This window comes from Pezoporus occidentalis, unplaced genomic scaffold (assembly GCF_034315485.1).
Source record: "Pezoporus occidentalis ecotype Australia unplaced genomic scaffold, CSIRO_AGI_Poc_V1 ctg19, whole genome shotgun sequence".
NCBI lineage: Eukaryota > Metazoa > Chordata > Aves > Psittaciformes > Psittacidae > Pezoporus > Pezoporus occidentalis.
Window position 1 is genome coordinate 1,244,507 of NW_026913748.1, and position 15,151 is coordinate 1,259,657.

At 33.6% G+C, this 15,151-nt stretch overlaps 2 protein-coding genes across 6 annotated transcripts in view; one reads left to right on the forward strand and one right to left on the reverse strand.

Moving 5' to 3' along the window:
* Nucleotides 1-233: 233 nt before the first annotated feature.
* The window catches only part of PARPBP (PARP1 binding protein), a 53,176-nt gene continuing 38,258 nt past the window's right edge, over nucleotides 234-15,151 (reverse strand). For 3 of the 5 annotated variants that reach the window (XM_062616360.1, XM_062616361.1, XM_062616357.1), the window contains 2 exons: nucleotides 5,832-5,982; nucleotides 234-5,190 (listed from right to left, as the gene is read on the reverse strand). In XM_062616360.1, coding sequence (XP_062472344.1) covers nucleotides 4,856-5,190; nucleotides 5,832-5,982 — 486 coding nt within the window. In that variant the 3' untranslated portion in view covers nucleotides 234-4,855. Of the gene's footprint in view, nucleotides 5,191-5,831; nucleotides 5,985-15,151 lie in introns of all 5 variants that reach the window. The other 2 variants (XM_062616359.1, XM_062616358.1) reach the window with 2 other exon arrangements.
* Nucleotides 3,259-4,712, forward strand: PMCH (pro-melanin concentrating hormone). Its single transcript, XM_062616371.1, has 3 exons — nucleotides 3,259-3,504; nucleotides 4,011-4,212; nucleotides 4,445-4,712. Exons 1-3 carry the CDS (start codon nucleotides 3,259-3,261, stop codon nucleotides 4,492-4,494), a joined length of 498 nt encoding a protein of 165 aa, XP_062472355.1. The 3' UTR covers nucleotides 4,495-4,712.

A 15,151-nucleotide genomic window follows, 5' to 3' on the forward strand; every position in this document is an offset into this window, starting at 1 on the left:
ACAAGCATATTGCAAAGAGCTTGGGTTTGGTTTAAATCAGTCTTCCAAAGTCTCAGTACACGTGGTTCTTGGTTCAAATGACAAATATCTTCCAACTGAAATAAAGACTGAAGTAGCTGTTTGTATGAAATTTACAAGATCCAATAAAACAAAGAAACAAACACAACCAAAACAAGCAAACAAAAAACAAACCACCACCTTTTAAAATCAGAAATAGCATGCTACTGAGCATATTAACATTGACCACATATTTTTGTGCTGTTTTAAGATTCATTGCAATTACTTGTTAAAGTTGCTTAAATGCTTTCTTGCACTGCAAAGCTTTCAATTCTGTTAATAGTAAAAAAAAAGAAAAATTGGCTTTATGTAAGATACATAATAAAATATGGGGGTTTAATTGTTCAGTCAATACTAGGCATTAGGCTCAAACACTTGTACATGGCAACTTGGAGTAGTTACAAGACCAAATAAAATTATTACAATTGTTTTGTATCCCATTCCTAGAAGGATTCAAATAGAGTATGAGACACGTTGCAGGCACATTATCACCTAGATTTTATTTACTCATACATATACCACATCAGATTTCAGATGTTAAACATTTATATTTTATCGTATCAAGACACAATGTGGAAGAAGAATTTCTCAAAATAATTATTACTGCTCTGTAAGCAGTGTTATTATTTATGATTAAAAGCCAATTTGATAAACCATGATAAAACAGAAACTGATATATTAAAAGTTCTTAATTTTGCACTGAAAGTTTCAAAACTAAATGGAAAGAATGCACACAGAGTGTTGGGAGTCACAAAGGCATTATGAAGAGACATACACAGTGCATTACAAACCTGCAGGTGTACTAGATGTTATCTGCTGCTCTAAACAGGCAGAAAAGTCACTGAATTTAATGCTATTCATATTCTATGCATTCATATGCTATTGATTTCTTAGCAGTTAGGAGTTTCTACTAATTATTACTAGAACTACCTCAGATCTTCAACAATCCTTAAAAATTAACAGCCAGTTCAAGAAGCTTTAGAGTGTACTGGGGGAAGTACTATAAGTTTGCCCTGATCTTATATCCCTCTGTAGACATCAGCTTATAGAGACAGTAGACAACTAAGCAGACACTTTAGATGGACTTTCTAATTGATCCGGGTCAATTCTTATTCTAACTGTGCTTTCTAATAAATGAAAGAGAAGCGTTTGGAAGTAAGCCATATGCAATACATGCTGAATACTTGTGGGTACCATAGCTTGATAAGCAGAAGCTATTGCCACATACACAATTACAGAGTGGATAACTTACTTCCCAACTCTTAATTCAAATGCCAACATATAAAAGAAAGGTAGCTCCAACGTGCTCCTTTTTTGCCTCAACTGAGCTAAATGAAAACTGCCATTACAGAGCATATTTGGTTTTTGCTTTATTAATTAACAAGACTGTACAAATACTGAATGTGAGGGAAGAATACAAATTACAAAGGAAGGTTGAATGAGAAGTATAAACCCATATACAATTGACTTTAGATTTGTCTCCCTTGTAGTGAAGTAATTAAAGTAAAAGAAAAGAAACCACTCCAATTGCCCAGAGGCAAGTACAGGCTCTACAGCAATGAAATGAAAGGAATGAGAAGCAATAGCTCTATTTGTCAGAGATGGTCTGCCCAGAAAGGATTAAATGCATTTTCCTCATTTGGGCAAAAGTGGGTATACCCAGAATGTCTCTTAATCAAAATCTGCTTCATACACCAGGGCATGTTTTCCCATGAAGGGTTGCTTTGGCAAGGCAGTCTGCTTTTCCAGGAAGTTTAACAGTCATCAGCGATTAGAAATACAACTGTTCCAACAATGCTGGTCAGTTGTTCTACATAACATCCTCACTTTGTGTATTAGTGTTGTATCATTGCCTGTTTTCAGCAGGAGCCATTGTTCTTTCCCTATTTCCCTAAGACTGTGCAACACCTTTCAGCAGCACTCACATTTCTTCCTTGGACTTCTTGTAACAGGTGTAAAATCAAAGTGTCTACTTGCTATCTGTAACTGCCACTGATGTGTTATTAACCTGATTAGACTATTAAATATCAATCTTACTTTCTCCTTCACACCACATCAGTGGTATGCACTAGTGGAAACCATTAGACAATCATTACAAAAAAAAAAAGCTACTGTAAAAAATCACTTTTGCTAATTAAAATTTCAATCTTGTTGCTAGTGTATGGCACTATAGACAAAAAGCAGAAAAAATAAAACAAAGTGTGAGGAAGAAAACCAAGGGAGAACCTGTACTCTTCCTGCTGTCAGAAATTTAAGAGACAGGTACCAGCTAAGAGTCACACAGCAACTAAATAGTGTTTTGTACCACTGATAAAAAAATTAGTTAAATTTGAGCTGGCCCTATTTACTTTCCAGATAAGGTGAGAAAAAAAAAAAAACATAACAAACAACAATCAACCAAACACTAAACCCACCAACCAAAAAACATTTTGCAGAAACTCATCCATTTTCTTCATCACGGCAACGGGTAGACTTCAAAGACTTCTTAAATGACAAAGTTCACTTTTCTTTCTACATTCTTAGCAAGCATTCTTATCTGACTATATTATATTTGTATCTGGGAAAGGCCCATTTTCAGAAAGAAAATGCAGACAAATACAATCACTTATGTATTAACAAGGATTTCAAGACATAAGCTCTGAATAATGCAACCTGAGGTAATGGATATCAAAATACAAGTTAATGATTTCAGCTCTAACATAATAGCAGTCTAAGCTGATGTTAAATGTTAAGCTTTTCAACTCTTCAGTGAATCAGTTTTGATCAAAAACTATGACAGATCACACCTTTACAACAACCATGCTGATTTATATAGATTAGTTCCTTTTCTTAAATTGCCTTAACTGGCGGTAAGGCTTTATAAAGAATACAAACGGACATCACTTAGTGAACTTTGTTATACTGATTCATCAAAAGGAACTAATCTGTGCTGTTCCAACATACAAATAAACAAATTATCCATGCTAAAGAAATGTTTAAGTAGTTCTAAACAACAAATGGGATTAGAAGGATTATAGAAAAGGTTATTCCTTAGTAAGAGTCTTTTTAAAAGAATGAAGTCATCATCCATTGAAGTAGTTTCCATTCAATCTGTACAATATATAAAGTGGACATAGATGGAGAGCATAAATTTACAACTGGAAAAGCTTTCTTGAAATTTGGAAACTGCTTAACTTCTATGCAAGAGTTAAGTAACTAAGAATGTGTATCTCATCATACATGCTAATTCTCTGTCTTTCTCTTTTTTCTCAAGGTTTTCAACTCTCAGCTTCAAAATCGCTGCAAAAAGCAGATGAAGGTATGTTGCTAACCACATTAAATCTAGAAAAAGCTCTTCGAAATGGAGATAGAACTGTGAGCAGAGGCACTATACCGTTGCTGAAGCATTATAAGACTGAAGACAGAGGCATTTTAGATGAAGAGGATGACAAAAAGATGAAGTTTTTGGTGAGTTTTCAGTTTTATGTTTTGGGTTAATTGTAAAATTGAAGTTCTCTTTATAGCCCTTTAAAAAAAAAATTTAAAGCAATAATCTGATGAATATACAAAAATATCAGTTTAGCATACTATAATCAAGAATGAACTTTTAAGTGTAAGTATCTAATTCCAAGATTTTTAAATGTGTAACTTGGACAGTTGAATAGAAAAAAATCTGTATTTACAAGAACTATATGTAGCCAAAATATGGGGAGAAAAAAGCCTATACTTACGCGATTCAGCGTGACTCTATGTGCAGCAACAAGTTTTTAACTTCACCAAATATAAGACTCATTATTATATCATGATCTTTACCATAAAACCATTTCAGCCAGAGATGCAATGCAGGTCATTACTTTTAAAATATCAACTTGAAAGATAAAATACTTGCACTGCTAAGTATAAAAACTGGAATATAAGAAGTGGACACAACCGATTTAAAGATAAACTGCTACTCTTGTTTTCCCTTAAAACAGGACACAGGTTCCAGGCATGATTTCTTAAATCGTGTTTTGTCAATCAACTTGGGTAGAAAACAACTACCTTATCTTGCACTGAAGAGAACCATGGCTTTTCCAGCTGACACTGAAATTCAAAATATCGAATCGATACAGGAAAGAGAGACTGCAGATGAAGAAAATTCAGCTAAATTCCCTATAGGAAGAAGAGATTTTGACAGTAAGTATATTTCCATTTTTACACAACAATTATTTCATTCTGGTAAAGTATAATGCAATGTCTATATAGCAATTTGATAAAGGTTCATTTAGAAACTCCATGTCTATTCTGATTTGCCACACAAGGGAGGAAGCATTTGTTAAATTTATTGAATTAGTATTTCCATGGGACATAAAGATTTCTAGTTCTTTCATGAGTTAATCTGCCAGCTATTTTTTTCTCGCCCTTATAGTGCTCAGGTGTATGCTGGGAAGAGTCTATCGACCTTGTTGGCAAGTCTGAAAACTACTGATCTACAGCACCTCCTTTGAAGATCAAACGTTTTATTATGAATTTAATGTAATTTGAAGTTACTGTGTTTCAGTGTGGCTATATGTATGCATCCAAAAATATATTACCATCACATTGTAGTGGGAAACAATTCATTACCAAAAAAGAACATAGTTGTAATTACTAATGATGTATTGTTATCAAAAAATAAAAAAATTCTGTATAATCTAGACCAGTATTTGTCTAATTTTGCACACAAGGTACTTCCCACTTATTTGAGTATGAAAGGAAGCAATAGTGAATTTCACCAAATTTTCACAAAATTTTACATCTTCTGAGCCAGTCAATGCACCACGTATGCGAAAGCAAAAACTTACAGTCGAAAAAAGTGAGTTAATTTTGCCTGACCAGCAATCAGCTTATTCTTGGTTGCAGTTTTGCTGTGTTTTCTTTTGCCAGGGATTTTGCTGTCCAATTCCTTCTGAGGACTGTTTGAAGTCTTAGATCTTTTAGTATTTTTTTGCAAAGATGGTTCACTTTCCTTATCACAGATTACTTTGTCATTATTCAAATCCATCTGTTCATTCTTGGAGTTCTTGTTTCTTGGCTGACAACTGAGCTTTCCCATTTCTGTATAACTTCTAGTCTGGTGAACATTTTCAGAAATAGTTCCAAGCACTGGTACATCAAGACATGAATTCATACCTTCTGTCATGTAAGAATATCAAAAACATATGTGAAGAAATAAAAAGTTACCTGGGATTATTCATCCTTTTTCTAGAGGGCTATCACATACTTTTTAAATCAAAACTAGTGCATTATCAGTAAAACGAAACTATGTTGCTTATTGCAGTTACATTTGCTATGTGTTCGTGAGCGCATTGCCAATTTAAAATTACACTACTCAAAAACGTGCAACAGTAACTAACTTAGGAAAGTAGATTTATAACTTTAAGATACTGAAAACGATGCTTAAAGGCCCCAGAAATAAATCATATATATGATTTGATTCATAGTGGAATAAAAGTAAATTTTCACTTTTTAATGGCAAAAATACAAATTACACTTATATTACTTTTGTAAAATAAGACAAAACATTACACAATGTATGTAAAATGTATCAATTTTTACCTCAAGATAGGAATACATATTTTTCAAGCAGATTTATATTTTCAAAGTGTTAGCATTACAATTTTAATACAAAGACATTTAACGGATCATAGCATACACAGAGTAATGCCAGTCTTTTTTCTTGAAAACATTTATGCTCGATCTGTACTAAAGCCTTGTTTGGTAACACTTAAAATATTAGCTATCATATTTACTTATACAGTCCTGCTACAGCTTACCTGTGACATATCCAGCTTTTAATTGTTGCTTTGGTGCAGGATTTGTGCAGGTTGGAATTTGGCTACTGCTGAGGAAATGTTGACCATTTATTTCACTGAACTCATTTTTATATGTAGATGCAAACTGAGATTTTATTGAAGATTGCTTCATCTGCAAATAGCAATTTGGTACTAGCTTTAATTATTTATGAAAGTAAAAGACGGCACTGCAAGAACAGTAATATAATGTTTCCACATACTTCTGTCATGAAAGCTCTTAGATTGTAAAAAAAAAAAACCACCAGAAAAATGAGTATGCTCACATCAAATATATTTGTGAAGTATTAGCTTACAAAGCGCAAAGGGTTTCAATACTACTAGTAAATTATTCTATTAAAGTCCTAAAATAATTTTTAAAACTTCTTTAATCTCTTATACAAAGTTACACATTGACAAAAAAACCTAGGTTGAATCTTTAAAAATTAGTTAGCTCTCTCTTTTGATGGACTGCAGACTACCATTTTGAACAGCTGTCACAGCTACAGTCAATTATCATAATTCTACAGGTCATCATCTTTGAGTTCAGAAATGTCAAGTATAGGATGAGTTTCACCACCAGTTCAAACAGGGGAAAGCATAACAGAAATACTGAAAATGAATGACAGATAATAGAAACTAAACTTCAATATACTTATACCTAAAAACTGGAATATAAAGTATTATTTCTGATCTTTCTTTGGCAAATTATGGATTTCTCATTTACTCACAAAACAAAGACATTTCTTTGTTGAATACCAATGTCTAACTCCACGTCTGTTAAAACATACCATCTAATACAAGTTCCCATACACCTACAGTATTAAAGAACACTGTCACATCTGATTCTTCATGCTCATCTCCACCTCCTAGTTTTGGAAGCAGGAAATCTAGTCTCATAGCACAGGCAAATCAACATATTTGGCTCAACTACAAAAAAATGAAATAAAATTATTCATTATATTCAACATATCCATATTTAATGGAATTTACTGTTACAGGTCAAACTTCCTCAGTTGTCACTTGCTACAGCTTCATATCAGCTTAAAACTTCACAATCAAGCTTTGTATTTCTAGCCAATTTGTCACAAATCCTATAGACTGCAAGGAAATCCTGCCCTCACTTCCATTTGAAAGTCAACTGGATTATATAAGATCTGTTGAAAAGTACAGCACAGAGGAGATAATTACAATATATTAGGATTTTTGGCTAATAATTCTATTAAAACAGCACAGGTGAATTAAAATTAATTTTAGTTGAACAGGTGGTACAATACAAACATCAGGAAAAAGAAGTAGCAAGAAACACTTTCACAAAAGAAATATTACATACACAAATAACGGGAATGATTTGTCAATTAAGAGGCTTAAAGCCACTTCTGATTAAAAAGTTTGTATTATACAAGTCTACTTTTCTTCTTAGCAAAAGCATGTTAAAATCCTAGTGTTTGGGTTTGACCCTTATAGAAATATTTTTCCTCCAACACAAAATCTGTTTTAGACAGAAAGAAAAAATATGTTCCCAGAAACACACTTTCACAACAGCCTTCATCCACAAAATTCAGTCATAATTTATGCCACTTTCATCAATACTCTTTTCATGCATATAAGCTAAACTAACAGACTCTAGGTTTTTATCACTGAGATCCAATCCAAGTACCTCTTTGTGATAACCACAGCTGTTCAGATGAACACACCTAGACTTTGGGGGGGGGGGGGAATCCCGTAAGTTGACAGAAACAGTTCTTTCTGACTTAATAAGACTGTACATATATATTTTTACTTTAAAACTCAGCATTTCCTTCAAGAGTTAGAGACCAAATTTTCCCAGTTATTCATCACTCCCAAACTACAATTTATCAATGCCAGATAACAGACTGAGAAAGAACGGTGGATTTAACAGGGAGAACTAGCCAACCTGACTCTCAACAATTCTAGTATTTAGGTGTTAATCTACTCTGTATTTAAAACATTTACCTTAAAGTAAGACAATATGCATAGACATTTACAAGGCTTTGTGTGCTTCAAGTTTATGCTTTAGCTCACCAAGTCATTCAGTGTATGCCATTAACTATATAATCTTTTCAGAAAGTGTTTTGAAGGATGGAAAAGCTACACCCAGAATAAACTTAAGAATTTGGAATAATTAAACATGAAACCTTAATACAGTTTAAACTTAATGAACATCTAATTGTGTAATTACAATATTCAGAATATAAAGGGTTTACATATTCTTTAAGCTTAAAGTTACTGTAACATTAATGCAAAATATTTGTCTGTATTTGCTATGTTTCTCAAACGCTTCACGTCAATCTTTAAAATTCCCCTCAATTTTTATTTATTGTTCAGCAAATGTGACACACCAAAAAATATGCAATAATTTGCACAGAGTTCTAACACATTCATATTGCAAGACAAAAATAAGCTAAAATTTGTGTTGAGTTGATGAAGCTATAACAAACAGCACAAAACCCATGAAACTTGTGCAAGAAAGCCTGGCAGTTACCTTTCTATAACCGGCAATAAATCCAGTTAGTTTTTGGGACATTAGGGTTTCTTTTCATCACCCATCTAGCGCTTCACTAATTCATTTTCACGTATTAAAAAAAAAAAAAAAAAAAGGAGTAAAAGGACAGAAGTCAAGCTCAAATACTGAAACACTTGCTGCACAAACCCATCTGTTTCAACTTCACTGATGCTTGAAATAGGCCTCCAAACTTCACTCCATATTGCATCACATACCATTTAATCATTCGCAAAACAGTAGACAAAGCTTTACCAATATGACTGTTTTAGCTGATGCTAATACGAATCTACAGGATATATATAAATCAAGAGTGCAAAATTAAATTTGTTGAAGCAGTCAAACTACCCAACTAGTCCAGGAATGGATATTCTCCAGTAAAAACAACTGCATTACATCGAATGAGGCAGCAATAAGTAACTTTTAATGGACTGAAGGCAGAACAAAAGTGTGCAAGTCCAGTGCTAAATCAAAAAGTAGTGCTTCACTGGAATGTTTTTAAGGAAAAAAAGAGCAGTTTAAAACATTATTGAAGCACACATAATGAAGCCTATAAATAACCTAAAATAGCTCTTAGACATCAGAGTTCTTTTACATTAAATTCCCTGAAATCCACTGCTTTGAGGGCACCAGCCTAATGACCTACAGCTTGGGGAGAGCAAAAATACGTTGGGAGCTCAGTTTGCTAATCAAGTAGTTGCACACAAATGGCATGCAATAAACTTAGTATCCCCTCTCCTCTTCACAAGCAAACGGGATGTTGCTTTTATCCCTGTACAAAAGAAGAAATCCTGCTGCACTTCAGAAAAAGGGGTTCACTGTTACTGCTGCTCTTCAGGAAGAAAGTATGGCAGAATTTAAGACTGTTTTAGTGCACGCAGTCAATTAGTAATCCTAATGAGTAAAGGAAGCAGGACATTCTCTCACTTTGATTTCTATATCTAGAGAAGCTTTTCTGTTTTTCAAGATATAAGCATTCACTTTTACGTGAAATATTAATGGTGCATGCTCTATTTATTTCTAAAATTTAGTTGATAATCTGTTCCAGATCTCCTTTCAGCATCTGCATACAGACAGTACTGCCAATATTTAGTCAAGAATGTCGAGATTTGGTTTTTATACACTGGAATGGCATAATAGAATTTGAAAACCTACATCAGTAACAACAAACACATGTTTTTATTTTCTAGCCAAACAATTAGAGTGCTATTTGGATGGGGAAAAGAGATAAAAAGAAAAAATATCTTCTCTTTACCCTTGTCCTTTTAGATGAAAAAAAAAAAAAAAAAAGGCAACTTGAAAGAAAATTAAGAAAAAAAAAGAAGGGAATGCAAAAGAAAGAATAAAAGGTAAGTATCATTGCCAAACCAAAGCATCATGTTATTCAAGCATGAAAAATGTCCTGAATAGCTCAGGTAATAGGAAGATTTTATTATACTGAAACTATCAGTTTCTTTTAGCATGACATTGTACCAGCGTTTTGCTATCCCAAATTAACCTGCAACTGTTTTGAAAACATTTAGCCTCAAATCACATCATTATTGTGTTTCAGAAGTATTCAGAACTCACAGCTATGGATACTAGAAAAGTATTTTAGGGATCTTGCAGAAACAAAACGGTATTTTCTAGACAAGTGTTGTTTATCAATTGAAACAAGAAGTCTTACCTCAGATTTTATGCTGACATAACCTTTTTTTCCTCTCCTACACCTTCCTCCATACACTCATTTTTAGCATACTCCATACATATTGAAGCTGTAAGTCAGCTTAGGGTTCCTCATAATCATATTCCATTTATAAATAAATATTTCTTGCTACAATAGATGAGACTGCCACCTGAGAAAGATTGTTTTCTCTAATACCATGAGTTTTCTGTTCACAATTACAGTGGGCATACAGAAACCTCTTGATAACTTCCTGTTATTAGCTTTCCAAGTCACAGTTTATTTGTATTGGAATCACAAATAGGCAAAACAATTCTCTCAAGTAACAGCATTTGGAGAACTAAGCAATGAAAAATAACAGCAGTGCATGAAGCTAGCTATTAAGTCATTTCATATAGGCATGAACAAGTCGCATGGGAAAGGCAGAAAGGGATTTTTTGCTTTGTGAAGCTTTTTTCTTGGAAGGATTTCTATACACAGTAAAATTACAATGAACTTCAAGCATGCCAAGATTTGTTAGAGTTCTTAAGGCATAAATTCTTTTTAAAACTAAAACTACAGTTATGTTCCCAATTGGAGGGAAATAGTGCCTCATATAGGAAAGGTTGTCTCCAGTTACATGAAGAAAAACACATGCCAAACTACTGAAAGTCCTTGCAGCTGTTTCAGGGTAAATGTGTTAACAATGCAGCATGATTTCTAAAACAATGTATCAAAAGGCCAAAATAATCCTAAATTAAAAAAAAAAAAATATATATCTGTTACTCTCTCATATATTGCATGCTCATATCCTAATAGTTTTTGTTGCTTCCTTCTTAACTCCTAAAGTTCAGTTTCATCCAATTCCATTAGTTCAGGAACAGTACATACAACTTAAAATTGTAATTAATCTTTTCTGATGCAGAAGACAGACAAAAATCTTATGCAACATTTTTGTTTTAAGTTGCTCTTTAGCCTAAACAAGATTACAAGTGATTGTACCAGCCCTTCTCCCCCCCCATAAAAAGGATTTGCATAACCCAACTGAAATAAACAACATAAGGTGTCAAACAATAGGGTATCTACCAATTTCATATAAATTCAAGTATGCTTTGAAGAAGCAGACATAAGTTTAGATAAACCTTCATTAAATACCTCTCCTGTATTTATAAATATATATAAAATTTATATTTTTATAAAGCGGAAAGGAGTGATAAGGGCAACTGACAAGAGACACAATTCAATAGACTTCCTATAGACCTTTCTGAGTTAAAGACTCCTTCCACAAAACAACATTCACCAGAAGACACTTCACTTAAACCGTAGATAACAAACTTGAAACTGTCTCTCAAAGGAAGATTGACTTTCTTATTATTACTCTTACCTGCTTCTGCTAGAGGGAATTAAAAAAATGCAACATGCTAGCTCCCCAGACTTCTTTCTTCTCAAGGGATAAGAGCTACAGCTTCTCCTCCTAACAAATGCCATTATAGTTAGGTGATCTTTCTGCATCTCTTCCAGTATTTAATGAGGATTGAAAGACAAAAATATTTCTTTGTCTTTCACTGTTGCCAGGATTTTTTTTTTTGGCACAATGGAAATACCCACAGATTAATTTTATTTTTAAACACCAATTTCATTTCATAGCTACTCATTTACTTTATCCAGTCTCCATATTTTTAGATACTAAACACATACACATGATGTTGCGCCCTCCACATAATTCTTCAGGAGTTAAGAGATCAGTTCCTCTTAAGGAAGGACAAGGCATAATGATTTTTTTCTCCCCTCTCCTCCCTCCCTCCTCCCCCACCCCCTTTTTCTGGGGGGGAAGTGTTTCTCCTTTTGTTTTCTAGATTTTCCTAAACTTCTTTATTTAATACATACATCTGATGGGACTAAGCATACAAACTAATCATCACTACCATGTTTTTCTTCCCCTGCCAAATGTCATGGAAAATGAGACTTTTATGGGACAGGTTCTAATGAGACATCACAAATCTGCACTATATCCTAACCTCTAACCACCTGTCAGAGGCAGCATGTTAAAAAGGTTGTTAGGACAATTTCATAGGACTAATGCTATCACCACACACACTGCATAAGAAACTTCTCAGAATAATCAGGGACATTGAGAAGAAACATAATTTTTTGTTTTATTAAAAAAAAAACAAACAAAAAACAACAGTACCCATTCTGAGTCAATTGTTTAAATGAGGGCATTATGCGTAACAAAATTTACAACTGCGAATTTTACAAGTAACCTGTAAGATGGTTGTATTAATAATTATGAAGACTAATATTTAGTATAAGAAGGTGATAAATATTAATCCAGCACTTGAGAGCTACAGTCATGGACAAGGAATTTATTGTGGCATGTGCTGCATACTAAAGACAGAAGATTTATTTCTACCAAGAGACATTACTGCTAGGTTTTGGGGAGAGGTTGATTTAGAGGTACTGAAAAAGGTTTCAAAGGAGGATAATGAGTTTTGCAAATGCCTATAGCAAATCTCTTCAAGCAAGAAGAAACAGTATAAAACAGGCAGCTGAAATAGCTAGTCTGAAAATTAAGACATGAACAATGAAGATTGATACTGCAGGCTGAATGTAAGCAAGGACAGATATCTCTAAACTGCAAATCAATAAAAGCCAATGGGTTAGCATAGGTTAAAACAAGTAGTTTATATGCACTACACTGTAAAGGGACAGATTAAGATGCAAATAGAAGAATGGCATCTAGTATCTAATCACTTTGACAACTTTTTTTACAGCAATCTCAAATGAAGAGAGACAGGACAAAGTTGCAGCTATCAAGTCCAAGAACAACACACATAAAATGAACATTTCATAAGTTGTAGATGAGTGGACATACGGGTAGAGAAAAATAAATTCTGGAGATACTATGTACTGAAAAAAGTAACAGGTAGGATACCATACTCAATGTTAAATATATTGGGAAAAATAGACCTACCACCTCAAGATCAACAGCTGCATATTGGCAGAATGGTATAGAAGTCACAAAAGAGGTCAGTGTTTACAGAGGAAATGCTTAGGTCAGGTGTAGATCTGTGAACTGTTCATGCAAAGATGATAGCTTAAATTCTGTTTGCAAATGTATTAATCCACAAATAATGTACTGAAAGACAGGGCCCTCCCTATAAAATCTTCATAGAAAAAGGAAGAAAAGGAAGGAGTAGAAACATGCAAAAGAACATCTGTAGAAATTGATAGGTAGAAAGAAAAACAGAAAAAGACAAAATTAGAGATGGCTCTTTCAAGAAAGAAAGCAGGGTTTTATGTAAGATGGAGATCAAGGATAAATGACAGAGAACTACCCGAGTTTTAGTTGCAAGTCATTAGTTGTTTGGGACCAGCAACTTTAGTTGACTGGAAGGAAGGAGAAACAAGCCTAAAGTGAACACAGGAATGCCAGAAGAATAATTACAGATTTCACATGAATATAGTGTATTTTAGATGGTATTGTTTGGCTGATACACAGAAAAAGAGAATTACAAACATCATGTGAAATACTCAAATATCTTGACAGAAAAATAGAATTACAAACATCATGTGAAATACTCAAATATCTTGAATAAGAAGACTATGCCGATATGTAATTGATGAAAAATTACACCGTGAACTGCATGATTTTTATTTTAAGTGGTTTTTTTTTTAAATGGAAAAACATCTTGAGATATTTGGCCTCAGTTTCATCCTGTACTTTGATTTTCTGGTACAATAGGACGCACTGAAAGAAAGCCGCAAAGAAGACTGACTGTGATTACTAGAGGCAGTTCAACAGCCATACTGCTGCTCTAAGATAGAAGTTGTATAGCCCCAAACAGCCATTCATTTTACCAAGTTAATCACACATTACCATCCACATTGCTAAAGTGGGGGAAGAGAGTCCACCATCACAGATTTGGTATACAAAAAGCTAAAACTATAAGCAAGTTTGCAGTCTTCCAAGATGCCAAAGAAAGTTTCCAAGTGTGAAGTACAGACTTAAAACCTGCTGCTTGTTCTCTTTGAATTTTGGTTTTCAGAAGAAAAAAAAAGTCATTTAAATTTTTAATTAGCTTAGATACCTGATGAGCATCAAAATCAGTTCTAGAATTTGACTGAAAGTTATCAAAAAATATTGGTTAAAAGCATTGGAAGTTTCATTCTATTTTGCTGCAGGTTTATGTTACTTTGTCAATCATGGTGAAGCAAGACTAGGACAAGAATCCTACAGGAAAAGTCAGATTCTTGTACTACCAAGGATCATAGGAGTCACAGAGCCCTTACTAGAGTCAGGCACAACAAAAACAGCACAGAAGAGTGTCAAGATGAGCCTCTGGCATACATATCCTGCTCCTGAAGTAGAACTCATTCAATTATTCAGAGACCTCTGAAAGAACTACTATTTGCACAGAAATTACAGTAGCTAATCTGGTATTCTTGATTAGCATAGAAGCACTTCCCCAAAAAAGTTAAAATAGTTTCATAACATTAATCAGTCTCAAGACTCCTACTTTTGACAGTTTCTGCCAAAAACCTTGTAAGATTTGCAGTGAAGGTCTCAAATGTGACAGGTAATTACTTTTAAATAATAATTTTGCAATTTGGTACTGAACGCAGCTGTTCATGAATCCAATTATAAAACCTCTATTTAGATAAGAAAACTATTTCAATGTATTATGCAAACAGCAAATCATATTTTTGCTATTTGATGACTTAAAGCTGCCATTTAAATATGCTGTTCATCATAAAATTAATATAATGAAGATCGGTATCAGCTTCAACCTTTCCTAATTTGCCTATGAGTTTTAAGCTAAGTTTCATTATAATTAGTGTCTGTATCCAAAATACCATCATCCACCCCACCCCCATTCCAAAAAAAAGCATTCAGAATCAAGTTAGAGTATATTTAAAACACTGCTGAAAATACTGACAGCACTTGTCATTTTACTCCCTTTAATAACCTTCTACTTCTCAAGCATGTAATACACTAAAATTCTCATGTCCAATGGCAGAAATTTTCCATTGTGTTGTTCTGGAACTGATTCTAATGGCTTAAAACACCTGTTTTCCTCCTTATATACTAACTACATTTGTGTTTACCTCTTGTCAGGACTAACTAAAGTTGTAAAA

Coding starts and splice junctions, on each gene's coding strand:
- PMCH (XM_062616371.1), top strand. CDS start 3,259: ATGTGTATCTCATCATACATGCTAATTCTCTGTCTTTCTCTTTTTTCT. Junction 3,505..4,010: donor ACAAAAAGATGAAGTTTTTG/GTGAGTTTTCAG, acceptor CCCTTAAAACAG/GACACAGGTTCCAGGCATGA. Junction 4,213..4,444: donor AGGAAGAAGAGATTTTGACA/GTAAGTATATTT, acceptor TCGCCCTTATAG/TGCTCAGGTGTATGCTGGGA.